The sequence below is a fragment of the Mastacembelus armatus genome, chromosome 23, assembly GCF_900324485.2.
Source record: "Mastacembelus armatus chromosome 23, fMasArm1.2, whole genome shotgun sequence".
Lineage (NCBI taxonomy): Eukaryota > Metazoa > Chordata > Actinopteri > Synbranchiformes > Mastacembelidae > Mastacembelus > Mastacembelus armatus.
The window spans coordinates 2,164,579-2,191,352 of record NC_046655.1 but is presented as its reverse complement, the minus strand read 5'-3'; the positions used below and the strand labels follow the sequence as shown (position 1 = coordinate 2,191,352).

The window sequence follows — 26,774 nt, the reverse complement described above, 5'->3', positions numbered from 1 at the left end:
ACAGTCAAAGCCCTCCTTATCAGTGGGATCTTATTTTTGTTGATTTTCACATATTATTGGTGGCTACAGGACTTTCCCTGTGGATCACTGCAGGCACATGATGTGTTAAAATATGATATGGGACATTGGGCCACTCCTGTACCTATATATCAAATTAATTCTGCTCTGACATAGCTTTAGCCATTTACAACCTCGACTCTACTTCCACATGATTCCCAAAGGACAGCATTTCCTTGAATCTGGATCAGAAAGGTACTGAGGGAAGTTGTGCAAGTTGTATATATGCGAAATGCTGCCAAAGAGGAAGAGTGGATTATTATTCATCTCCCTGCTTCCACAGGTGAGGCAACAGTAAAGGGCTCAGAAGTTCACTAGTTGAGAGTGAGAAATTGAAATGAGGGAAACCAGGAGGAGGAGGGTAGGAGATGAATGGCGCAGGATTAAGAAAGACTAGAGCAAAGAAAGAAATGCATGAGATTCAGTGGAGGAGGATGATGAAAGGAGACGAGAAACGGGTGGAGGGGGAGAAAGCGAAGGAGAGATGAATGGAGAGCAGCAGAGCGTTGTTGCAGGACAGGCCTCCTGCCAGGGTGTTCCCCTGACAGCAAGATGGAGAGAGCAAAAGAGAGGTTCAGAGGGGGGAGAGAGAAAGCGAGCTGAAAGTGAAGGAAGCAAGATGACAAGAGAACAGGAAGCATGAAGAAATCAGAAATAAGGCCTCAAAGTCTCCAGGCCTCCAGGAAAGAGGTTGATTTCCCTTCTCATCTCTAGGCATATCTGTCCAGAGCTACTGCTCTTTACTGGGGTTTGGTTTCAAAACCATTTTAAGAAATTTAAATAAAGTTTTGAGTCCACTCTTCAAATTTAAACTGTAACGCATTCCCATTTAATTCAATGGGAAAGTGTGTCCAAACTTTTGACTGGTAGTGTATATGTTGCTTTAGCTAAGATCCATGTAAATTTCAAAACAGAAAAAAACAACTGGTCAGTATTAGTGGTGCTCTTTCTCTAATGAACAATCTTTTTCCGGGAACAGCCATTAGCTTCCAGTGGTATTGGTGAGATGCTACACTGTCTGCAATTGTCAGCATTTGTCGATGTGTCAGCTAGGGCTTGATTTAGGAAAAAATCTGAATCACGATTATTTTGGTCAATATTGAAATCGTGATCATTTCACATGATTTCTTATTGACTTCTGAAACAAGCTGCATATCACACACAACTTGCTTCACTGACAGTACAGACTGAGTGAGCTTAGGCTTCAGGAGGGGTGAAGGTCCCATGTCGTTCAGAACACAAGACAAAATAAAGGTTTCTTATAAGCAAGAAAGACTGTGGCTAAATAATTTCTTCTTCATTGCATTGTTTTTGTGATTGTTTGGTGCTGAAATTAAAATAAGAGTACAGCCCCTCTGGGACTCTCTACAGGATAATGATGGATGGATGTGTTCTTTTGACAATGATACTTTGCTTATAAAAATGACATAATATTTAATATTACATTCATTAGCTTCCCAAGCTCAGAGACTTTTGATATTGTGTCAACCTGAAATAGGGCTCAAAATGAAAACTTCAATCCACACAGTCTTATAGTTTCATTATAAATGTACACTTCAGAAATAGTTCCACTTCTCATCAAATATGGCTTCACAGACATTAAGAGCAAAGTGGATGGAAAGTTGCCTACACACACCAGCACACACACAGCTTGATGAATCCCAGATTGTAGCCCAATAAACACACTGTCATTAAGCGCAGATGGAGTTCATTCCTCTTATGGTGATAAGGAATGAGATTGGCAGCCACAGAGTGGGGATTAAAAACACACTTCTCATCCAGGCGATTACCCACAAACTCTGTGCGAGTGTATTCTCAGATGAACATCTTCCTTTTTCCAGTCGCATTTTAGAGTCACTTAGATATCTTTTCAGGACAAATTGGTGAGGCTTGAGAGTTCCAGTTCTCTCTAAGTCTAAGAAAAGAGAGGTTTACTGCTGAATCTTCTAGGTTTTCAAATTAAAACAATTGGTGGCCATTTCGACACATAATTGTTTCCACATTTTGCTTACTGCTATAGGAACTTCAGAACAGCTTTCCGTTTGTCTTCAGCCTTTTTTCTTCTGACCAGTTGTTGGCACATGGGTGTTTCCTCAAAAGGAAGCCTCATTTTTAGTTCAGAGTGCAGAACTGCTATCGGCTCAGAGTCCTGGCAATAGTTTTGAACAGAAAGATGTCAGGAACAATGACCTGTTTGGAGGTGAGATCAGGCCACACTGCTGCTGTTTCTTTGCTTAATGACTACTGCAAACATCTCCTGGTTTCAGGTTTCAGTGTGTGCCTTGTTGACAGGTCTGATTGTCAACAATCAGGTGGTAGACATGCCAGGCTGATGACTTTGGATTGAAAACAATTTGAAATACTGTAACATTGCATTGTTAATGTAATTCTGAACATGATTGGATATTTATGTTTGCTATGTCATCCCACTGATTCAAGTGGTTTTATAGAGACAATAGTGAAATTGATATAATCCTGGAGACAATAGTTAATGTGATTTGCTAGCTGTGTTTATTCATGGGAATATTCTGTTTTCGTACCGTTAATCAGTTTGAGTGCTGATGTTATGCAATCGGTAATCACACATCCCCTTCTCTGATTACAGTCTCAGTATTTTTTCTCTTTTGTGTCATTTGAAGTCGAGAGACATTTAGTAAGACCCTTGGGACTGTTTGTATTACAGTTTAAATGTCACCTTTTTCCTCTGGTTGTTCATCATTCTTTGGTTGCACATAAACTTGGGCTGAACCTCGACAGAGCCAGGATCACTGTGACAGTCTCCTCAGTTTTCTCTGTCCCATATGACCAGCCTGGCAGTTGGTCAGTCAGTCCATATCCAGTGAATGGGGCTCCTGTTTCTGAGCTAAAAAGCCTTCATTCATCTGTACCTCCTCTCCTGCTTCTGCTGATAGAGCACTGGCCATGTGTGGATCCCATCAGCCATATGTGTGCCGTGTTGCTATGGGCTCTCTCTTACACACACACAGACACACACACACATACACAAAATAAAGGACAGACAGAGGTGCAGGACAGGCGAGATACACAGCTCTTTCCAGAATGGGCCTAGGGTGACTGCTAAAAGCCACACACATGGCCTGTTTGTTTGGGTGTGTTGTGCTGTACTTTTACACTTCCGCTCCACATGTGCTTGGTTTTGGATGCTGAGAGGCGGCTGCAGCTGAGCTCACATTCCTACTGAATTATGTAATTGGCCCAAATTACGAGGGGTAAGAGAGTGAGACAGATACATACAGTATACCTTTTAAATCAACTCAAAGGATGTAAATGCACCAGCAGATGCACTAACGGTGCCGACGACTTGGTTCTACATGTTGTTTTTCTTCTTTATGTCCTGGTAACATGTCGAAAACAGATTGTTCATGTAGTGGAGCAGAGCAGTAAACCACTCTGTGCTTTAGTTTTTGTGGGAATCGAGGTGGTCACGATTGGCTTTTATCTAGTTGTTACACCGGTACTGCATCAGAGAATATTTGCAAAAGTTGAACCTTTCTGAGCTTTGTGCTCTTTAAGTCCTTCAATCTCAGTGAGGGGTGCCCAGTCTTATTCACAATGAATAACTAGGGTTGCAGCCCCAGATTTCAGAATATGTCTGTGTGATGTCACACGTCGTAACAGTCTCTTAAGAGTAACCCACATTACCTCCATTGACCTGAGATTCCCCATGCACCTAATTAGCAAACTCAGGTCACAGTGCAGGTGCTATAATAGTGATAATAAGAATGCCAGGTGTAAATACAAAGAGCAGGGATCACCTATGCACATTGCTGGATCCATGCTTTGTTTGGCACATTCAGTGAATATTTAGTTTTGGTTTTTAATCTTTAGGCGCTCTTTCTTACCTCTGAAATGCCAGAAATCTTAGCAGTGTTGGAGAGAGTAACACTGTGGCTAATGAATATGTCCTGATCTGTAATGATAATGTAGTTCAAAGTATGAAGCAGCTCATTGTATCCTGTTTTTGTAACACTAGGCCTCTAATGGTCAGTCCAGTGGCAGGAAGTAAAGGACAGGTAATAAAGGCATGATGGAGTGATGGGCGGACAGACACAGGTAGGAGAAGAGAGATGGAGTGCAGGAAGGTAGAGGTGTAATAGCAGACCTCTTTGATCAGGTCAGATTACCCATCAATACAACAGCCAGTGTTTTGTGTGTGTTTTGTGTGTGTTTTGTGTATGTTTTGTGTGTGTTTAGTCTGTGTTTAGTGTGAGTTTAGTGTGTGTTTGCGTGCATATTTGTATGTGTCTGTACATGTGTGCCAGTGTGTGTGGGTCAAACTAATGCACAGTGCAGCTCTTGATAGCAGCTTCTCTTCCTCCACTTCTAGGAGAGGACTTTGTTTACTGCTTTTTACATTTGAAACATATCACTGTTCATTATGAGTGTGTGTGTTTGTGTGTGTATATTGAAATGAGAGAGAGACCTCACACACTGATATTTTATTCATGCATAGAGAGACAAGTCAACCCTGTCCTTTTTCAACCCCCTGACTTGTCCTTTCATCTTGTACCTTGCAACCTCTCCTTCGATCAATCTTCATCCCGCACTATATCCTCTGTTCTCTTACCTTTCATCTACATCTATCCCAGGCCCCTCAAAGTATTTGTGGGTGCCTAAACAGTGTCCTTTGAGTACACACACACACACACACACACACACACACACACACACACACACATACACATACACATACACATCCATCTAAAGATCTAACTAATCTCCTTTCATCTCACTAATTACAAGAGGTGTAGAGTACATATGTGTGTGTGAATGTCAAACCCACTTTTCCAGAAGGCTCCAACTGCTTCCACTAGAAGTACCTTAGAGACACACTCTTCCCTATGAAGACAATAAACAGAACATAAAAGTACATGTTCACTATTTAAAAAAGTGCTTATATGCTTTACATTTCTGGATCCATGTTGTTATGGTGTGGTTAGTTTTGCCTTCTCCTGTGGATAACTGGACAATATAGGTGGTGGGACATGATGCTGCTCAGCTTGGGTTTTGTTTTGATAGTTTTGGCCACAGCTCTTATTGTAATCTGTATAGAATAAGAAAATGAGCAGAGCAGAAATATATTAATACCACATATTGCACCTGAGTGTTTGTGGGGTTAAAAAGTAGAGAAGCAGTAACTTCCTCCAGTCTCTGGCAAAAAAATAGAAGTTCCTTGTCATCTGACTTTGAAGCAAGATTAATTTTAATTTATCCAGTCTGGATACAAGGATACTAATATTGAAGTGTAAATGCTAACCAGCCAGAATAATTAGAGGTTTTCCCATTGCTCCCAATCTGTCTACACGGTGCGAACTCAGCATAATGTTTGCAAGCTGGCAGCTGGATAGCTTTTGACCATGCAAACCATGACCATGGAATTAGAGTGAATATAACCAGATATCAGACAAACTGTACTGTACTGTTTCAGGATTTTCAGGCATCAGCACTGTTGGGTCCTGGCCTGTGGTGTGGCTGTGGCCGTGTGTAGCATGTGGAGAGGCTAAAGCCGAGAGCACGATTCTGTAAACACATATTTGGAATCATGTTACAATTTTTAAAAGGATATATTTTATATCCCTAATGAAGGACATGCTGTATGAATGATTTATATTTCCTTGTATCGTGTGACTGGTTACAAATTTGTGAACCCCCGGTTTTTAGTTTGTTTTTTTGTATTGTTTTTTTAGTTTCTAATTGGTTTTCACACTGTATGGATCTAATTCATACAACATAATAAACTGAGACTTTTAGGAGAATCACAGTTACTAAGTACGACTTTATCAGCCAAATTCTTATCTCATGGTTTGCAGTAGCTTTATTGTAAATCATGAATAACAGTTTTGTGTTGGAAATCTAAATATCTAAATAAGTGGTATGGTAATTTTTGCAAATGGTTAAAGAAGGAATAGAGGTTAGTAAAGCTGTAGACAACCAATATTGAAATGATTGTTTTAGCAACTGGTCTCTTTGGACTGTCACCAATAAAATGTTATTGCATGAATAATTCAAGGAGTCATGGAATAACATAGGGAATCCCAAATATGAACAGAACACAGTCACATTTTATGACATTATGAGACAAATTAACAAAGAAAAACAAACATCAATGATCTGTATACTGATTTTTCTTTTTTAGCAAAATGACCTTTTTTGTTTCAGCCTACCTATAAAGCAACAGGTGCAATCACTAACATTTTCATAGTTCTTAAAAACCACTGTGGTCTCATTCTCCCTGTGTATGAGCCCTCCGTGGAGCCTAAACAGAAACTAGAATAAAGCAACAAAAACAAGGCATTTGATTACAGATTTTGGCAGTGGGCAACTTGGCAATGAATTCTAAGGCCTAATTTTATCCTGTTGTAATTTAATATGCCTCCTTTGTTCTTTTCTTCCCCAGTCTCTCTCTCCATCCTACGGCAGTTTGTGTATTGTATGTGTGTCTCTGAGAGTGCAAATTTGCAGTTTTCCCATATTAAATTATATATCAAATATACCGATAAATTAAACTTTTATTGATGCATCTTTTACCATCATTCATGTTCTACATGTCAGAACTTGTTTAGTACATGCCATTAAAATGAAAAAGACAGCATGGCATTATTCATGTTTTAGTCCTAATGTGAAGGCATTAAAATATAAAATAAGAGTACATTCACAATACAAGTTTTTAAAAACAACAAATAATGATCTTTTCTAGAAGAAATCAAGCAATCTTATTCATAAGCATACCTCATCAATCTTCCTCATGCCTCTAGTCTGTGTACTTCAGTCATTTCTCCTCCATTCACCCCCACCCAGCCTGCTGTTTGTTAGTGTCTGCTGGACTCGCTTACTGCTGCTCATGCAGGCTGTGGCTGATTGCTGTTAGCCCACAGAAACCACTGACTGCAATGTACCTTGAAATGTTCCTGTTCCTAAGGTGGCTGGAGGAGCATGCAGTCAGAGCTGAGCAGCATTTGGCATCTCTGTGTGTGAGCTATTTGATTATTTCTGTAGCTCAGGCATGTCCAGTCAGTATTTGACAGCAGGTAGTTTCATCTGAAAGTTATGAAAGCTGGAAACCCTGGCTGCAGAATCCCTAACATTTGCTCAGATTGTACTAAACAGGTTCAAGGTGAAGTGTTGCCCAAAACCTATAGCAAAATAGGTTGTTGATTGAGAGAATGTGCATCATTCAAGATGCAACTTCAGATGATGCTGACAAAACAGGTTTATTAGTGGCAATACCATTAGCATCAACATTCTCCAAAGTGACAGTTATTTTTATATGGGCTGATATTAAATTTTGTACAAACATTAATTCATAGTTTCTATTGGCTTGGCCTTTTCATGTTATGCCACTATAAATTTTGTTATTGTTTTGATTAAGCATAAATAAAGTATTGGCTGGTTTGCCATCATAATAAATGGTAATGAACCCCTGATTTTAGGACCATCAGCTCACTTCTTTTTTTAGTTACAGTAACATGCAAACTAATGCCAGATTACTACCATCTGCAGCAATACTCAGTGTTTGATAAAATGTATTGGATTTTTGTCACTGGATAAAAACTGATGGAGAGTGTGAAAGACAGATATGATGTAATTACGTTAAGTCTTACTTAACGACCTGCAGCATTGGTAGAATCACAAACTGTAGCATATACTGTGTCATATACATCATCGTCCTAAGAGTAAAACTAAATCAAAATCAGGCACCAAAATTAACAACAGTACCATCATTGTACAGAAACAGCATGGTTAAAATTCACGAACAATCTTCTCTTAGCCTCAGATAATGAACTCGGTTCTATACTTGTCCTGCAAGACCTTAGTGCTGCATTTGACACTATCGACCACAGCATCTTATTACAGAGACTGGAGCATGTGACTGGAATCAAAGGAACAGGTTAAAATGGTTCCAATCTTATTTACTGGACAGATTTGTTCATGTTCATGATGAACCTTCTACGTGCACAAAAATCACCACTGCTAGCAGATGACACTCAGCTTTATCTATCTATGAAACCTGATAACACAAACCAGTTAGTCAGACTTCAGGTGTGGTTATGTCCTTTGACATAAAGGCCTGGCTGACCAGTAACTTTCTACTTTTAAACTCAGCGAAAACAGAAGTTATTGTATTTGGACCTGAAAAACCTCAGAAATAGCTTTTCTAACAATATAGCTACTTTAGATGGCATAGCCCTGGCCTCCAGCACTACTGTGAGAAACGTTGGGGTTAATTTTGACCAGGATATGTCCTTTAATTCACACATAAAAGAAATGAACTGTCTCCTTTCACTTGTGCAATATTGCAAAAATTAGGAGCATCCTGTCTCAAAATGTCGCAGAAAAACTAGTTCATGCATTTGTTACTTCAAAGCCTCCAGTTAATCCAGAATGCTGCAGCCAGAGTCCTGACAGGAACTAGTAAGACAGATCATATTTCTCCTATATTAGCTTCTCTTCATTGGCTCCCTGTAAAATCCAGAATAGAATTTAAAATCCTTCTTCTCACATACAAATCCCTTCATAAGACCTCATAGTACCATATTATCCCAATAGAGCACTTCGTTCTCAGAGTGCAGGTCTACTTGTGGTTCCCAGAGTTTCCAAAAGTAGAATGGGAGGCAGATCCTTTAGCTATCAAGCTTCTCTCCTGTGGAACCAGCTCCCGGCCTGGGTTCAGGAGGCAGACACTCTGTACTTTTAAGGCTAGACTTAAAACCTTCCTTTTTGACAAAGCTTATAGTTAGGGCTGGCTTCAGGTAAACCTGCTATAGGCCTAGACTGCCTGAGGACTCTCCATCGGTGCACTGAGCTACCCTACCTTACCCTACCCTCCCTAACTCCCTTCTTCCATTAAAGGGAGTTTTTCCTCTCCACTGTCGCCAAGTGCTGCTCATAAGGGATTTGTTGGGTTTTTTTGTAAAGTGCCTTGAGATGAATGTATTATGATTCAGTGCTATACAAATAAAATTGAAATGAAAATTGTACCTGGTAGGGTGTTGCTCCAAAGCAGTGAGCGAGAGGACTTTTCTAGTGTTTGTTAAAAATGTTAAGATTCCACATTGCCAGTGATATGCAGCAGGTCACACTGTGCATCTTGCGTAGCGTAGCAATATAATGGGCTTCACATGGATGTCCAGCAGTGTTTCCTCACTACAGCTGTTTGTCACATGACTAACCTCTAAAATGTCTGTGGTGTTGCAGGTGTCTGGTATTGTGGGCAGGGCTGACATCTTGGCCTGTCTACTGTTTTTGCTGACGTTCCTCTCCTATATTAGGTAGGATGGTTCTGTACAACACACACAGAAACAACAATACACATGGATACATTAATAGATAAGCTACAACTGTCTATTTTATTAGCTCTATTATATATTAAATGCTAATTTTATTTTCTTATAATTGAGTGTTTCAACTATCTGTCTTTTCTGTAGTAACAACAGCCTTGCTAATTTTACGTAATGAGGTTTGGAAAGACATCTGCAAAAAAAAGTTTGTGAACACAACTAAACTTGATAAACACATGTTGCTTGGATTTCTATAACAATTTGCAAGAGGGCTAACAGCACATTTTGCTTGTAAGAAACAGAACTATTGAAATATTGATTGACAGCTTTACAGCTAAGGGACCCCCAAGTGAAGATGTGTGAGCTTCACTCTCTTAAACAGTGGGAGTGCAGTGGAATTCCAGTGGGACTGATTTTAAATAATTAGTTGCTGCTCTAATGATGTAGCTCTGAAATGCTGTGTCAAAGACATGCCAGACCTCTTTTATTTCTGGCAGTTGCTGCTAATTGGCATTCAGTCTAATCAGTCTTCCTGTAGAAGAGCTTGTATCTATGATTAGGTCTAATCCCTGAATATGAACATTTGATTATGACATTTCTTGTAACCTAGACACAGATCTAAATTAACTTAATGAAGCTCCTCACTTTCACCATCCTGTAAATTAGCAAGTGTCATATTTGAAGCTTATGTGTAATCTGCTGTCATTGTGAAATGCCTTTGTTTCGCCCTCTGTCTCAGGAGTGTGGGTGTGTGTCTCTGCGAGGACGCCCTCCCCTCCACAGTCTCTGTGTGGTCCCTTTTTGGCAGTTTGTTGCTGGGCACCTGTGCCATGCTGGTCAAGGAGACGGGCATCACCGTATTCGGAGTGTGTGTTCTCTATGATGCCCTGGTTCTCTGCCGCAAGCCTCTCATCTAGTAAGTATACAGAGCTTGGTTTATGTTTTGTTTGTGATTTTTTTTTTTCTTTTTTCTTTATATTAATTTATGTGGTAATAGCCTGCTATGGATGCAGTGTTTCAGCTGCATAGACTAACTATAGACAGTTAGTTTTAAGATAGTGTGTTTTCCCTGAATCTCTGTGCACAGTATTTTTAATGCATGTGTTGGTATTAGTGTACATTTTTCGCCTGTGGAAACTAGTTTTACATCCTTGGGTTCAGGTTTAGGGATGACATCAAATTTAGAAATATTGACTTGATCCTATTAAATATAGCAATTTAATTGAAACATTTGACATACTTTGCATTTATTGGGCTGTTTTTATTGTTGGTGGGGTGTTACTTTTACTTCTGTTTTCCTCTCATCTCTAAGACTTGCATTTGACTTGTAGTTTGCTTTGTACGATTTGTGTCCAGACCTACACTTATGACAAGTTTGGCTGTATGTAAAATTCAGAGGAAGGGCAACTTTTTATAGTTGCAGGTGCAGTTGTGTAAAAAGTTAAACTAGATATATGATGTCAGACAGCACACTACTCTGCTATAATCAGATCCACATGGACACGTTTGTTAGTTTGCAAAGGCTCAGGTTTAACCCACTGGGAAATTGACAGGTGTTTGAGCATTCTTTTTCTGTCTTTTGCACAATTTTTCATAGGTACCTAAGCTTTTATTGCACTAGAATGCACTTCTTCTAATTAGGGCTGCACAAACAACTATTTTTAATAATTGATTAATCTGTTGATTATGTTTTTGATTAATTGACTTCTGACTTTCACTAAATAATGCAAAGAAGTCTGTTTTCAGCATTTTATTCTAACACAAACCTTAAACAACAGGTTGCTACACATGTAATAAATAAAACACACTCTTTTAAATTTTATTACAATACAATACATGCTTCTGACTGTTCTGGATACAGATTTATTTAATTTATTACAACTATTTTATTTATTTATTTATTTTTTATACAGTTGTATAATGTACTATGTTTGCCATGTTCAATTTTTACTTCACCTTACTTCACTTTACTTACTTTATTTCACTGTCAGCAGAACAGAGAGACAGATTCTTAAAAAAACTGTGTCCTTTATAGGCTCGAGCTGTCTTTAGAAGTTCACTAAAAAATGTGGACGTTACAGGTGACATGGGTCTCATGCCTGTGTCAGTGTGGACTGACGTTAGATAAAATAGTCTGTTGGCTCAGTGAGATGCGCAAGTTACTATATCAATTGGCCTGAGAACTGTAAACATTTTACTAGATGACTGATTATCTTAGCACATAGCAATCCACAACAATACAATACTGCAGACTGCAGTGGAATATTTCAAGGAAATACATATGCATGCCTTTGTTATATTAAAACAGCAATAATGGGAGGCTGTGCGTGGTGTAGTGGTTAGCATGCCCGACCATGAAATGCTGGTTTGAATTCTGGACCAGACATCTTGTGTGCCGCATGTCCTCCCTTGCTCTCCTTCCCACATTTCCTCTCCTTACTTTACTGTCCTCTAAATAAAGGTGAAAATGCCCATAAATAAAACTTAAAAGACAAACAAAAAAAAAAACAGCAGTGTCTAAAATTCCAGCAATACTTGCAATATTTTCTTCAGTGTATACAATTCAATATTTGCTCATTTGCCTGCTGGGACTAAAGTGTGTTAGAATGACTGTTGTTCAGATGCTTCATTTGCAAAAAGAAGAATAGTGAGGACATATTTCAGTGAGACAGGTTGGGGGACAGAAGACAAGTTCTAGAACACACTGAGCACAACAGACTGCAGAGGTCTAACACTGTCACAGTATCAAAGGGGGATGCTTCCATTGTGGGTGGATATTGACAGCTATACTGGAATCAACTGTCCATCCTATTTGTGCCTATGTGGCTTTAGACAGGCTGATATCTATGTCCCACTTTTTACTAGCACGCTGTGCTCTGCAGCTGCTCCATCCCCTGTAAGTCTCTTTAAAAGAAGCCTGCAGTGATAATAGAGGACAGATGCCTAGAGAGCAGTAGCTCCAGATAAAACACACTCTTTTTGAGCAGAGGCCAGCTACACTCATTCCTCTTATTTTAATGGCCCATACCAGTGTTTTGTATGTTTTACCTCATTAACTACAAATCACATACAGTATTTTACATTACCGCTAACTATTAGAGGACACCATCCATTTTTTCAGATTCATTTTTTTCATTCCATGCAGACTTTAGTTTCCGATTATTTCAGTACAACAGGAAAATGAACCTGCAGAGTCTGCAGAGAACCTGAAACTTGCCGCAGATGGAGAATCCACCACTAGGATAAGCTACTGTTCTATTTTATGTCAAAGTTACCGTGCCCACACACTAGTCTAATCAGTTACATAAAGTACAAGTGCACAGTCAGTCCTTTTTCAGGCATATATAGAAAAAGCAAATAGAGAATAAATACTAAAGTATTGCATATTAATTGACCCCATGAAAAGCATTGCTGTCTGCAGCACCCAACTGATTGTTAATTGAGCTGTTGTAGAAGCCCACACTTCGTCAAGAGTAAAAGACTTCAGCGGTTGTTTGTGACCACTATGCATTCTGTTTGCTTTGAGCCTTCTATATCTGTTTTCAGTCGTGTGATAGAAAAACGGAGGCTAAGGGCAATGTATGAGACAAAGAAACACGAAGCACATTTTACAGGAAATAAATAATGTTGCTATAAAAACAGCGCACTGTGTAGCTCTTCACAAAAAGAAAAGAAAAACATCACATCAGGAGCATAACACTGAACCCAAATTCTTCATTTAATCTGTGATATTGAAGTGCCTGAAGATCAATGAACTGAAACATTTCTTTCTGACTTAAGTTTTCTCTATATTTTCTGCTCTGTGCAGCTGAGCATGTAAAAGTAATGGATTGATAAAACCTAAAGGTAAGTAAATGTTCACTGTGATAGAGTATCTTTCTGCAGCAAGTTTCAAGTCTCTGCAAGTTGTTTTTAATGGTAAACTGACATTTTGGAAACCACTGCCTGCCTGCAAGCTAGGCAACATACATTTATCAATGGAAAATGGTTAGCAGGCTGTTCACAGGGTGAACAGGCCAACAGTGCGGCAAGGATGTTTTAGCTGGGCCTCACACCTTTAGAGAGCAGTGTGAGGATTAAGACCTAGTTTTAGGTTCACATTAGAATAGGGTTAGGAATACAATAAGTCAACAAATGTCTTCACAAAGATAGCTGTACATACATATGTGTGTGTAAGGAGGGGGCTATCCTTTGACTTTCAGCCAGTCCAAGAGATGCAATCTACAACCAAAACTAAAGGCAGTGCTCTGGCTGTTTAGTTTAGTGTGTGAGTTAGAGCATGTGTGTGTTTCTTTACAATGTGTGTGATTATGTGTATGTTTGTGAACATGGCCATACTGAAGCCAGGTCCAGATGTTTTGGAAGCTTTCTTGCAGTGTGAGCAAACCTGGAATGTTACACAAGAATTAGCCTGCTGCCACAGGGCTGGGTGACCTGATAACACACACTGGGTACTAAAGGAGATAGTGTGTTTGTGTGTGTGTTGAGTTTCATCTGTATTAGAGGTTATCTCAGGCAATAATGGGGCATCTGTCACTTGGAAGTGTGGCGAACGTCCTAAAGACTGCAGGGCTTTTCAGTTGTATGTGTATGTGCCTACCCTAATTACTTAATTGATTGATAGATAAATTACTAAATAAAATGTTGGAGTCAGCCATGTGATATCTGTATAGCCTGCCGCTCACTTAAAGTCTCCTGCTTCCCTGTCTGTCTAGGGTACGTAGTATAGACGGTGGTGGTGATGATTTTCGCTTTTAAACTTTTTTTACTTATTATTTACTAAGTGGTGTTTGAAAAGGTATGTCATAGAGTACCTGTATTTTTTTTATTTTTTTTAGAGGAACCTTTGAATGGATTGAGGAACTCTGCCTGCATTTCAGCTGCAGGTTGCTTGCACCCAAAAACTCTATGGCAGCAGTATTTTCAGATTATGCATATATTTGAATTTGCATTGAATTTGAAATACTTCCCCACATGATTTGTTGTTCAGCCTGTCTTGGAAGTTTTGTCTGTTTTGCATTAGAAGTGAAATAAATAGTAATCACACAGGGTTGGACAGACATTTTACCCATGTTCTCCTCACTGCTTGTTGCACTCATAGTGTGAACGATTTGGTGAACTATGTAAATGGGGAAAGAATCATTAGACCCACACTCCCAAGTTGGTTTCATTTCACACATTCGTCCTGAATACACAATACAATAGAAATGAGCACGAGAGGGTCGTTAGGATCTAATCTAATAACCCCCTGGTCCACAAACTGGCTAAAAGTGTGTCCTCCCTGGAAGACATTTCTTAATTTCCTGGGAACAGATGAAAGGGCAGCCTTGTAAATTGAATGTAAGTTAATCCTGAGCCCTGAGGGTTTTTCCATTTGAACATATATAGCTTCTCTGACCCCTCTCTCAAACTACTTATCTTCTCTGTCCAAAATATGTATATCACTGTCTTGTTTCCTTTAAATGGAGGTGCACAGCTGATATTTAGTCCTGTGGAGCTGCTAGTCCTGTGCTGGGCCGTCCTCCTGTTAAGTGGTAGTTGGGTTTCTCCAATGTAGAGTTCTGAGCATTCTTCCTTAGACTGGACAGCATATACTACATTGCTCCTCTTTTGTTTTGGGGTCCGGTCTTTAGGGTGAACCAGTCTCTGTCTCAGTGTGCTAGTGGGTTTAAAGTGAACTGGTATCTGATGTTTCCCAAAAATCTGTTTAAGCCTCTCTGAAACACCTGCAACATAGGGAATGACCAGGTTTTTCCTCTGTGGATCTCGAGTCTCAGCTGTGTCTCTTGTTTTCCTGCCTGATGTGGCTGTTGCCTTGTTGAAAGCCCACTTAGGGTAGCCACAGGTTTTGAGGGCTGTCTTCAAATTTGTGTCTTTCTTTCTCTTGGCCTCCATGGAGGTAGGGATGTTGTTTGCTCTGTGGCGCAAAGTCCTGATGACTTTTAGTTTGTGTGGCAGTGAGTGATGGGAGTCAAATAGCAGGTATTGGTCTGTGTGTGTGGGTTTCCTGTAGACCTCTATTTCTAGGTTACCATTGGACCAAAAATAAGTCATCAATTTGTTATTATTAAGTAAAACTGAAAGGAATATACACACAATTTTGTAGACATTGCAGTATACAAAAGAGCAGCAATGATGTCAGGGTTTATGTGTGGTAGATGCAGTCTTACTCATTCTGCTCCTCATGGCCCTCACCCTGTGACCAGGACGGGTTTCAGCTGCTGGCGCCCAACTTGTCTGCACTCTGTCTTGTTTATGTCTGCCTCTAAATTAGTGCCAGCCACCATGATAACCCTAATACTCTAAAACATACACATACACACACAGATCAGTTGGCCTGTGTAATAGCAGTGGTAGTGTGTAAAGTTGGCAGAGGGCTGCTGCACTGCGATAATGTCAGTTTGAAGCAGGCAGCCAACATGTGAGAAGCGATACAGCTGTCTCTCAGCAGGATTTAGACCTTTTGGCATGTCTCTCTCTCTCTCTCCCTGACTCAGAGCTAAAGTCCTGGTAAACAAACAGTTGACCTTGTTCCTGGGTGTGTGCCCCCCCCCCCCCACACATATGCATCAGTATTGACATTTTTGTAATGACATTGTCATGTCTTAAATACTACAAAATATTTTAATGAATCTGGGACTATGTTAATGCAATCCAATTGGTAAGGCATTTGCAACCACCAAACATACATATACATTTTTTTTAGATGCTGGCATGAATCAGAAAATCAGGTAGAGGGAAAAAAAATTGTGAGTACCGAATTTTCTGGACTATAAGTCGCACCAGAGTATAAGTTGCTTTTAGCAAAAACGGCCTTGTTGAACAGAAAAAAGCATATATAAGTCGCTTCTGTGTTTAGACTAATTATAGTCTAAATTAGTCTATGAAGAACATAACAAGCAGAAGTGCATTACAAAATTCATTCACCCATGTGAACATTGAACAACTGCAGCAGGTCAATGAAGCAGGGTGTCCTCCTCCTCTCTCAGGTTGCATGAATTCCGACTCTCACTCGAGACTTTGTTTCAGCTGCAGACTTTATTACCTGCACTTTGAAGTCTGCAGTATAGCTCTATCTTTAGAGTTGCATTTTCAGTTGTTTTATGGTAGGAGTTAGAGTTTAGCATGAACATAGTTTTTATTCCTTTTTCTTTTACTTGGTACAGTATTATCTTCAATTGTGTCAAAGAGTGCCAAGAGTGGAATTTAACACTAGTGAAACAGCTTCTAGTTTTTGTTCCATTTGTAAGAAAACCCCATTCACATTTGTAATAACCCAAATGACTAAAAATCCCAGGTTTGTCCTGTGTCTGAAATAATGAATGAAAGACTGCACTGAATTACAGAAGGTAGTGTAGGGCAGAGGTGTAGGGATCCTCTGAAAGACTGCAGTATGCACTGTGGGGCTCAGGAAGAAGAGACATGATATTGTCTTCAGTGGCCACAAAGCCACTTTTTTTCATTTCCTCTACCCTCCTGCAGACAGTTTGTGACAACCTGCCAGAACAAAAGTGCAGTGTAATTGGCATTAAAGGAGAGCACAAAGTTTAATTTGTCAGTGCAAGGAAGGTTAGTAATACAGGACTCTTTTGAGATTGCTACAGGGAGGCATTATGGGATGTTGCCAGCATCACAGACTGCATCCCCATTTTCGCGTTTAGTATCCAGCAAAGATTAAACTGCTGTTGATTTAATTTAAGCCTTAATTAAACCTCAACAGCTGCCGGAAGATCCTCCAAAAGGGCTAACTGATTGATGGACAGATGGAGAGAGTCTGGAAATCTGTCAAAGGTAATGTACTCTGAAAATCAAAAAAGGTGTTGTTAAGAATGAGAGATGAAGAAATAGAGGCCAGTAGTAGAGAGAAACAGACTGGAACAAAATGTAAGTTTATTATCAGCAAAATTATTGAGTGGTTACTTCAGACATTTGAGTAGTAACTTGTAGGTAACAGCTGCAGGAACATCGGACAATCTTGATTTTGTGCACATTTAGAATAAAACTGATTTCATCTAATTTCTGTATCTATTTTGTAAGATTGTGAGCACTTGTGGGGCTAGCACAGTGTATATCAATTTAAGAGAATTTCTGTAAAAATTCCCTGTCTCTTTTTTTCACATCAGTTAACCATTTCATTTATTGACACTGTGGCCAAAGAGATAATTACATGATGGTGTTGTATAACAGTTGCACAAATTGAGACAGATCATAAAGCTGGAAATAGAATACTGTACACAGCTTTGGAGAGGAAATTAATGTCGCAAATGGCAACAAATGTGTACTGTATGATGTAGTCAACAAAAATTAGGCCCAAAACATACAGGCAGGAGAGCAGAGAGAGTAAAGAAAGATACTGTACCTCAACACACTGCGATTGGATTTTCTGTGGTGGGCAGAGCCAAGAAAAATCACAGCCACATCAGGTAGACATTTACAAGTACAAACCTTTTGAGTTTATACAGGCTACAGGTTTCCTTTTTGAATTTGTCTAACTAATCTGACATTTTCAAAACAAACTTCTTGCAATGCTTAGTGACTTTATCAGAACATGGAAAAAATATTTTACCTTCTTTGCCTTTTATAGTCAATATGTGCTTTCTCTACCACCCTAATCTTTCCTGCTCCCTCTGTCAGCATCCTCTATGGTGGGCTTGATGCTGGCAGCTTTCAGGCCCTGCGTAGTTAATAGTGCTTTCCTTCAATGAGCAGTCAGCAGGGCTGTCTTAGCATGGGCTCTTACCTTCTCTTCCTGTTTACTTTGTTTAGCTCAGTTCAGATATTTCTGCTTCATTATGGTGTGTTTACAATAGATTTAGAGATAGAAATCCATCAAATGTGTGCTTTCTACATTTTCTGCAGACTTCTTCCTTTACACATATAGGAAAAAGGTTATGTCATTTTGTGCGTGTACATAGTTTTCATTCAGTGGTTTTTGCACAGTTAATCTATAGTCTGGAAATATTTTGGCAAAGCACAACTGTAATGCTTTTTCCATGAAGCTATTTAAGAAAATGCTACACCTGATTGGTAGTAGTAAGAGGGTTTGGAGAATGCTTCATTGCTTCACTACACTGGAATCAGAATGTGAACACTAGTACATGCATGCTGTGACATCTGGGTTCCTGCAGGTACTGTTCCTGGGAAAAGAGAAATTCTTGAACTTGGGATTCGACTTTTGTGGGCTGAACCTGCACTAACTAACTCTCTTCTTGCTTCCCAATGGCTGAGTCAAACACAGTTACCCTTAGAAAAACCCAAGGCCCCATCCAGCCCAAGCCCACAGTAGGGATGCCCAGGTATAGGTTTTTTTTCTCTCCTGGTACTCAGAGTGCTCCTTTTTTCTAAATATAAAATTGTTCTACCTCACAGCTTGGAACTCAGTGGAATAATTTTAAATAATTTAATAATTTCCCTCTCTGGTGCAACCACTAATTAAGAGACCCGGTCTTGACCAGACTGTACTCTCAAATTATAGACCCATCTCCAGGCTGCCCTTTCTCTCAAAAATCCTTGAAAAAATCATTTACACATAATTAAAGTTTTTCCTAGATGAACATGACATCCCTGAGATTTTCCAGTCTGGTTTTAAATAATTTCATAGCACAGAATCAGCCTTAATTAGGGTTTTTAATGAAATTTTTAGTGCCTCTGACAGTGGCGACCCTGTGACTCTTATCCTTCTTGATTTATCTGCTGCTTTTGACACAGTCGATCATCATATTTTAATTTCTGGTCCACATGATGTCGAGGGTATTCGTGGTCCTTGTTTAGACTGGTTTAGATCCTATTTGACAGATAGAACATTCTCTGTAGGTCTTGCTGGTTTCGAATCCCCTCCTACTCCTTTTGTCCTCTGGGGTTCCTCAAGGCTCGATTCTAGGGCCTTTGCTTCGCGCCCCCCCTATACTTACTCCCACTGGATTCCATCTTTAAACACCATGATGTGTCTTTTCATTGTTATGCTGTTGACACCCATGTTTATTTTCCCCTGAAATGTAAGGAGGGTTTTGCCATTACACGCCTACTTGCATGTTTTGAAGACATTAAAACTTGGATGGTGTTGAGGCCACCATCATTTTAATGATGCCAAGACTGAAGTTGTTTGGCCCTAGTGCCTCTTATAAGCTATCTCAGGTTAACCTTTGATGCCTCATCTTAGACCACTGAGCACTAATCTTGGTTTTAAAATGGATACAGGTCTTAAATTCGCAAATCAAATTAGTGCTGTGGTGAAATCTAGTTTTTTTTTTTTTTTCATCTAAGGCGCTTGGCTAAAGTATAACCTCTAGTGTCCAAACAGCACTTTGAACTGTTAATTCATGCTTTTGTGATATCACGGCTTGACTACTGTAGCGCTTTGTACGTTGGTGTCAGCCAGGCCTCTCTTTCACGTCTCCAGCTAGTTCAGAATGTGGCGGCATGTCTTCTAACTGGAACAAGAAAAGATGAGCATATAACACCGATCCTGGCTGCACTCCACTGGCTGCCAGTATCCTTTAGGCTAGATTTCAAAGTTCTGCTATTTGTTTTCAAGTCTCTAAATGGTCTTGCCCCACCTTACCTTACTGAACTTCTCTGTCCCTAAACTCCTAGCCACTCTCTTAGACCAGCTGAACTGCTGCTCATTGATCTTCCGAAATTGAGGAGGAGGCACTGTGGTGATAGAGCTTTTTCTGTAGCTGCTCCGAGGCTGTGGAACAATTTGCCTCTTTATATACAACAAGCTTCCACAATATCTATGTTTAAAAAGCAACTCGAAACTTATTTTTATTCTTTAGCTTTTGGACCGGTGTGAATGATTGACTGATTGATTGTTGACAGTTGATTGATAGTTTTATTGACTTTTAGAATTTCTTATTTTTTATTCTTGTTTATTGTATTTTATCTTGTTTTGATTCTGTCTTATGTTTTATGCTTACTGTTGATATGGTGTATGACATTTTGTGTCAGTTGTTACTGTTTTAAAGTGCCTTTTAAATAAAAGTATTATTAATTTTAATGTAAGGTAATGTAGTCAGGGACTACTGTGACACTTGAGTCTGTGGTTGGCCATGATAGACTGAAGGCAAGTGTTTTCAGAAACACAGAACTAGAATGACATTAAGAAAGGAACTGTATGTAATGTGCATTATTTACATTATACCCGATCTGCTAATAAGGTCATTTGAGCCAGGATGCAGTATATATACATTTTGTTTGACTATTGCTTCTGTAGGCCAATGCTTTAAGCTAAAACTGTCCCAACTTTTCAAACTAAAGCCTAACGAAGTTGGAGTGTGGGTAGCAGAATTCCAGCTTTGCATGTTCAAGTCCTTGTAAACTAGAGCAGATTTTATATATTTAAAGCAAAATGATGAATACAAATTCACTCCGAGCTACCTGGGAAGTGGAAATGTAAAGTAGCGACGTAAGGTAACGTGATTGATAATTTTATAATATTTGTTTGAACACACCCACAGCTCCTATTCTAGAAGTGTATTATGTATGTTAAGCACTGAAAGAACTGGCCTTGTGGGATCCAGTGTTTACTTTGGATGATGAGATTAATGATAAATGATGAAGATGACGAGTTGGTGACAATGAGGCAAAACATATCAAAGCCAGCCTCTGAAGTATAAGTGTGAGTTTTTCTGAAATGTCTTTAGAGGGCTCTGTGAATTCTCTGACATCAAAATACTTTGAAGAATCCTGTTTGTTCAGACAGAAACCTTTGAAAATTCAACAGTATGAAGTACTGTGAGGAGTGTCTGTGTTTGTGTGTCTGTGTGTGTTTCTCCTTGTCTGAAAGTTCAGTCACAATCAATACAATGTGTTTTTATCTCATCAGGGTTGAAAAGAATTTGATCAAATTCTCAAGTTGATTTAAACTCACATTTTTAGTTTCATGTGCCCATGCACACTCGTTAACATCGCTCCATTGCTTTTGGATGTTTTCCCTCTACTGATGCTTTTCAAAGCACACCATCAGGTTTTGCATTGATTTCTTTTCTTCCAGAATGCTACTGATGTTGTAATGGTGTGGAGATTTTCTTGGCACATTATTCTCATCTGAGCATGGTCACAGTCTTTCATCTTCTAATGTCTACATCCAACGCAATGTCACAAAGTACACATTGTCTCAAGCTGGCACCACCAATATTTTGATGAGCCCAGTGGCCTCCAGTGTGTTGATCCAAGTTCAAATAAATCTTTGGGATAGGATGGAACAGGAGAGTGGTAGCATGAATGTGGAGCTCTCAAATCTGGAGCCATGGAGTCATGTGAACAGATTTGTGAACAGATCTAAAAGACATCCTGATTTAAATGGGTTAGTTCTTATAATGGACAATTTAAGGTGATTGTTGTTATGTTGATTATTTTCTGCTGAATAATAATGTGAAATCCATGCAGACTCATCTCCATTTACATGTTTTTATTATTAAATTTAAAAGTAAATTTGCACTGCACTGATCCTCTCAGATTTACTCTCAAATAAAGGTCATCTGCTGCAAATATAGACACTGCACTGGGCACAAGCAAATATTTGACTCATTCACAAGCAGATTAAAGATAGAGTGCTGTGAACAAAAAAACAAGTGCAGTGTAGTGTTAAAAGCATCAGCCTATATTGAGCAAAAGGATAAACTGAAACCAGCACTCTGTGAAGAAAAAAAAAAAAAAACAAACAAACATCTCCAGTGGCAAATGCTCAGAAATTACTTTCCCAAGTTGTATTAAAATGCTCACATAGTTAAATCCAAAGCTAATAACATTGGATTGGATGCTCAGACACTATTCTAGTATGCAATGTTGCAGCTTTTTTTGTCTATCAGTAACATAATGGCCATTAGCACTGAAAGCCCTTAAGTGATTCTTACAGGTAAATCAGCAATTTCATCGACATGTCACAAACAGGGCACAGTGTAGCCATGTCATTACAGAATACCAGGAAACATGACATGCTTTTATATTGTTGATGTACTATTCTGTCACCTTGTTGAAATTCATTCAAGAGCAGAGTACTTAGTTTTCCTTTGTTATGTACAATATAAAATTAAGAAGCTTCAGCTAGGTGCATGACGTTTCAATAATGAAGAAATTTTTAACCAAGCTGATGTCATTCTGAATGACAAAGAAATTTACTAACCTAAGTGTCATCCCACGTGTCCTAATAGAGCTGTTAGTGTGGCTGTAGACCCTTAAGGGTCTAATACACTTTCATTTTCTCAAACCTGATAAATCACATGGACTAATCTTGTGATTTTTAATTCTCTGAGCCTTCTTTTTTTCTTTCCCTTGGCAAGCTTATTGAAACAAACTCTCAATAAGCAAACACAGGGAAATCTTATAAATCTTCTGCTGTTTATGCATTGTGAACAAATGATAGATCAAGGCTCATTGTATCATTATTAGCCTTTTAGTTTCAGCATGGGCATGGGAAATAAAATAACTTAATCAATACATCTAATCAGTGCTAGTTACTTCTTATATAATTCTTATGGAGCCTACTTGAAAACCAATTTGTCCATTAAATTTCTGATATAACTCAGCATGGTGAAGACTGCTGACCTTTCAGCTCATCAGGAGCTGTGCTGTTGAGAGGGCAGCTGGTTCCAAGAACAGTGAGTCAGAGTGGATGGACACCTAAGCAGTGACTATGCTCAGCTCACATCTTGCTTTCATCTTGAGAATTCCCACTTAGTCTTGCTCCATAATCCATCACCCGTGATTATATTAAGAAAGGTAATCTTGGAGACATCCTGGGTGTGGAGTAACCTATGCTTTGTACACACACCTGAAGACTTTAAACAGTATCTACACTGACAAATGGGCATTCAACAAGTACTTGTATATGTTAACGTTGCCTTTTGTAACTTCTGGTGTATATAGTAGATATACAGTATTAGGCCTTGACTGTGGAGGGCCTACATACTGCTTGTGATTTCAGTTCTACCTGCTCGTGTTTGACTCTACAAATGTGCACTATACCAAGGGATTAACATACAGTTAATAAGAAGATTGCCTGTTTCCTACATCAAAGTCAATGTACTCACCAGCATGCCTTTGAAAAACTATGCCACGGCCAAGTACAGGTCTAAATGAAAGGGTCATAAGTACAGATGTGACACACTGGAAACAACAAATGTATAAGGGGATTTTGTGGAATTAGTGCGTGACACTTATAGTATGACTAAATTACCTGTAATCTCACTTATAATGATCCAAAGCCTGACTTTCTTTGAGTTATGGGCACACTATTTAAACTAGACATGAAACCTGCCTTCATCTTTGTTGCGTCCTTTTTATCTGTTGTACCTTTTATTTCAGCTTTGTCATTGTCAAAAACTAGCCAGCTAGCTGAAAATGCCCCACAGCTAAAATTGGCTATATCAAATGTGATTGAATATAAGAGGTTCTTTGTTCTTGGTTCTTTCTGCAGTTAATATTAAACACTTCCAATGTGACGCAACACCTGGTCAGGCAGGAAGATGCAGGAGCTCCAAATATATATCCCCTAATATATGTTTGTGTGGATGTTTGTTTAGGTAAATAAATGTGTTTTGCTTTTTTTTAATTTAGCCATTTCCCGAGTGTGTGATCATTGACTCAGAGAAATGGAGGGCAATGGAATTGGAAGACGAGGGAGAAGGACCATATTTGTTTTCTCAGCTCAGCGGAGCATCTGCTCCATGTTCCTCCCAGACATAGCTAATTAGTGACAGGGGAGGTTGAGTGTACATACTGCTACTCTCAAGGATTTTCCTCTTTCTGATGGTCACATATACACTGTTCTCTCTCTAACTGTACTTACAATGTCTACCTGAGTGTCTCTTATGCTGCCGTGGCTTAATCCCTAATCCAGCTCTGATTCTTTCGAATTGGTGTTCTCTTTAGAATATTATTTAATGTTTCTAATTAACATGCACACCTGTTTGGAGGAGCATCCCTTAAGATGACAGGAGGGACTTTCCTGACTGGACAAGAAGAACAGGTGAAGAAAATGAAACACGATACTGGACAACAGGAACAAAGACTTAAAACATCCTCTCAGCTTTGTAGTTTTATTAACTCCCTATCGTCTGTCTCTCTGCTTTAGCTTCTTTCTTTCATCACTCTCTAACATACATTCTTCTCTATCCACTCCTTCTGCTTTTATATACCTCATTCCTTTCATTCCCTTCTTTACCTCACTGACATGCTGCATAACTCCTGCCCTGTTTTCCCTGACACCTAACTACATTCCCCTAAAATGTGAGGAGAATTCCTGCTGGCTCAGGAACAGACAGGCAGTAATGAGGACATCAGGGAGATGTGAGAGCTGTTTTGTTTTTAAAGCCGTGGAGAGTAGAGAGGTGTAGAGGAATAGACTAGCACTGAGCTCCTCCTCCTTCTGTCTCTGCTTTGACATTCAATCATTACTCAACCCACTACTTCCCTCCATCACCCAATCTTTTCCAGCATTAATTAATGTCTTTGTTGTCTTTTTCACGTTCTCTGGTCTAATGGCCATGCATTACTCAGCGTAATGCCACCCAGAACACTCCTCTCCATGTCCCTCATTTAGTCTGTTCCTTATATACACAATTTGCTGCTTTCCTACACTTAGTAGATGCATTGCTGTATACTCAGACATACTCAGACAGTTATATCTAGGAATTTACTGTTTATAGCAGTAGATTTGACTGAAAAGGCTGTGTTCTTTTAGATCAAGATCAAGAGGTTTTATTGTCATACACACAATATAAACATAACAGTTACACTGTGAGATTAAATTCTTGTTTGCGACTGTCCTTCCACAGTAGTCAGAGTAAAATAGAAATAATGTAGATAAAATTGAAATAAAATAGAATAGTATATATACATAATAAAATATAAAACTAAAAAACAGTGCAGTGCAGTATGTACATTATAGCAGTGGTTGCAAATGAAAGTGACCTGTGCATATATAGATTGCACTTATATAACTTATGAACTGGATACCAAATACTGTATAGTAGAGAGCAGTGCTTAGCATTTTAAAGTCTATGATGGGTGAGTGGGGGGTGAACTATTTAAGAGCCTGACGGCCTGGGGATAGAAGCTGTTGGTCAATCTGGTGGTTCTGGATTTAACACTTCTGTATCTCCTGCCTGAGGGCAAAAGTGTGAAGAGGCTCTACTGTGGGTGTGTGGAGTCTCTGATGATGTTGTGTGCTCTCCTGATGGTCCTGGTGTGGTGTGCTTCAATGTCCTTCAGTGACTGTAAGGCTGTCCCTGAGATGTGCTGTGCAGTTTTTATCACATGCTGGAGAGCCTTCCTGGTCTGTGCAGAGCAGTTCCCATACCAGACTGTCATGGAACTGGTGGGCACACTCTCAACTTTACTTCTGTAGAAGTTACTAAAAATCCTACAGGGCATCCCAAACTTTCTCAGTCTCCTTAAGAAGTGCAGAAGTGCAGAGGTGTTGAGACTTCTTTATTATTTGTATGTTGTGAGACCAGGAGAGATCCTCGACGATGTGAACTCCAAGGAATTTGAAGGTTTTAACCCTCTCTACGTGCGTCTCATCGATGTAAAGTGGGGTGTGGATTTCATTCCTCCTCATTGGATCAATAATCATTTCTTGTCGACATTCAAGGACCAGGTGACCAGGTCTGCTACCTCTCTTCTGTATGCTGTCTCAGCTCCCCCAGTGATTAGTCCAATGACAGTTGTCCCCTCAGCTAACTTGATGATGCTGGTGTTGTCCTGGGAGGCCACGCAGTCATACGTGAAGAGCAAAGAAAGTGGACTCAGTACACAGCCCTGTGTGTTGGGGTCCCTGTGCTCACAGTTCTGATGTCTGACGTGCGGCTGCCCACTCTAACTGACTGGGGCCTGTCTGTTAGAAAGTTCAGAACCCAGTCGCTCAGCATCGATGTCAGTCCAAGGGGAGTAGCTTTTCAGTCAGTTTGAAGGGGATGACTGTGTTGAATGCTGAGCTATAGTGAATGAACAGCATCCTAACATATGTGTCCTTGCCTTCTAGGTGGGTGAGGGCTGTGTGTAAGGCAGTGTTGATTGCATCATCAGTGGAGCGGTTCTGACAACATGCAAACTGCAGTGGGTCCACTGTGTCTGGAATGGATATTTTAATGTGTTTCAAGACTATTCTTTCAAAGCACTTCATCACTATTGGTGTGAGTGCCACAGGTCGGTAGTTGTTAAGGCAAGTCACAGTGTTTTTCTTGGCTACAGGTATTATGGTGGTGGACTTGAAGCAGGTGGGCACCCTTGCCCATGCTAGTGAGAGATTGTAGATATTTGCAAGCACCTCTGCCAGTTGTGTTGAGCAGACTCTGAGTGCATGTCCGGGAATGTTGTGGCAGCAAACCACATTAGAATGAAGGCTTCAGCAAAGTAATGTTGAATGTCAGAGTGAGTGAGTGAGCTGCTGTTGGTGAAGCATGAATGAGGCAG

At 39.6% G+C, this 26,774-nt stretch overlaps 1 protein-coding gene across 2 annotated transcripts in view; it reads left to right on the top strand.

The window, feature by feature from the left end:
* Positions 1–26,774, top strand: part of tmtc1 (transmembrane O-mannosyltransferase targeting cadherins 1) — a 103,241-nt gene that overhangs the window by 9,324 nt on the left and 67,143 nt on the right. For both annotated transcript variants that reach the window (XM_026327408.1, XM_026327409.1), the window contains exons 3-4: positions 9,274–9,347; positions 10,096–10,272. In XM_026327408.1, the coding sequence (XP_026183193.1) occupies positions 9,274–9,347; positions 10,096–10,272 (251 nt within the window). The remainder of the gene's footprint in view (positions 1–9,273; positions 9,348–10,095; positions 10,273–26,774) is intronic.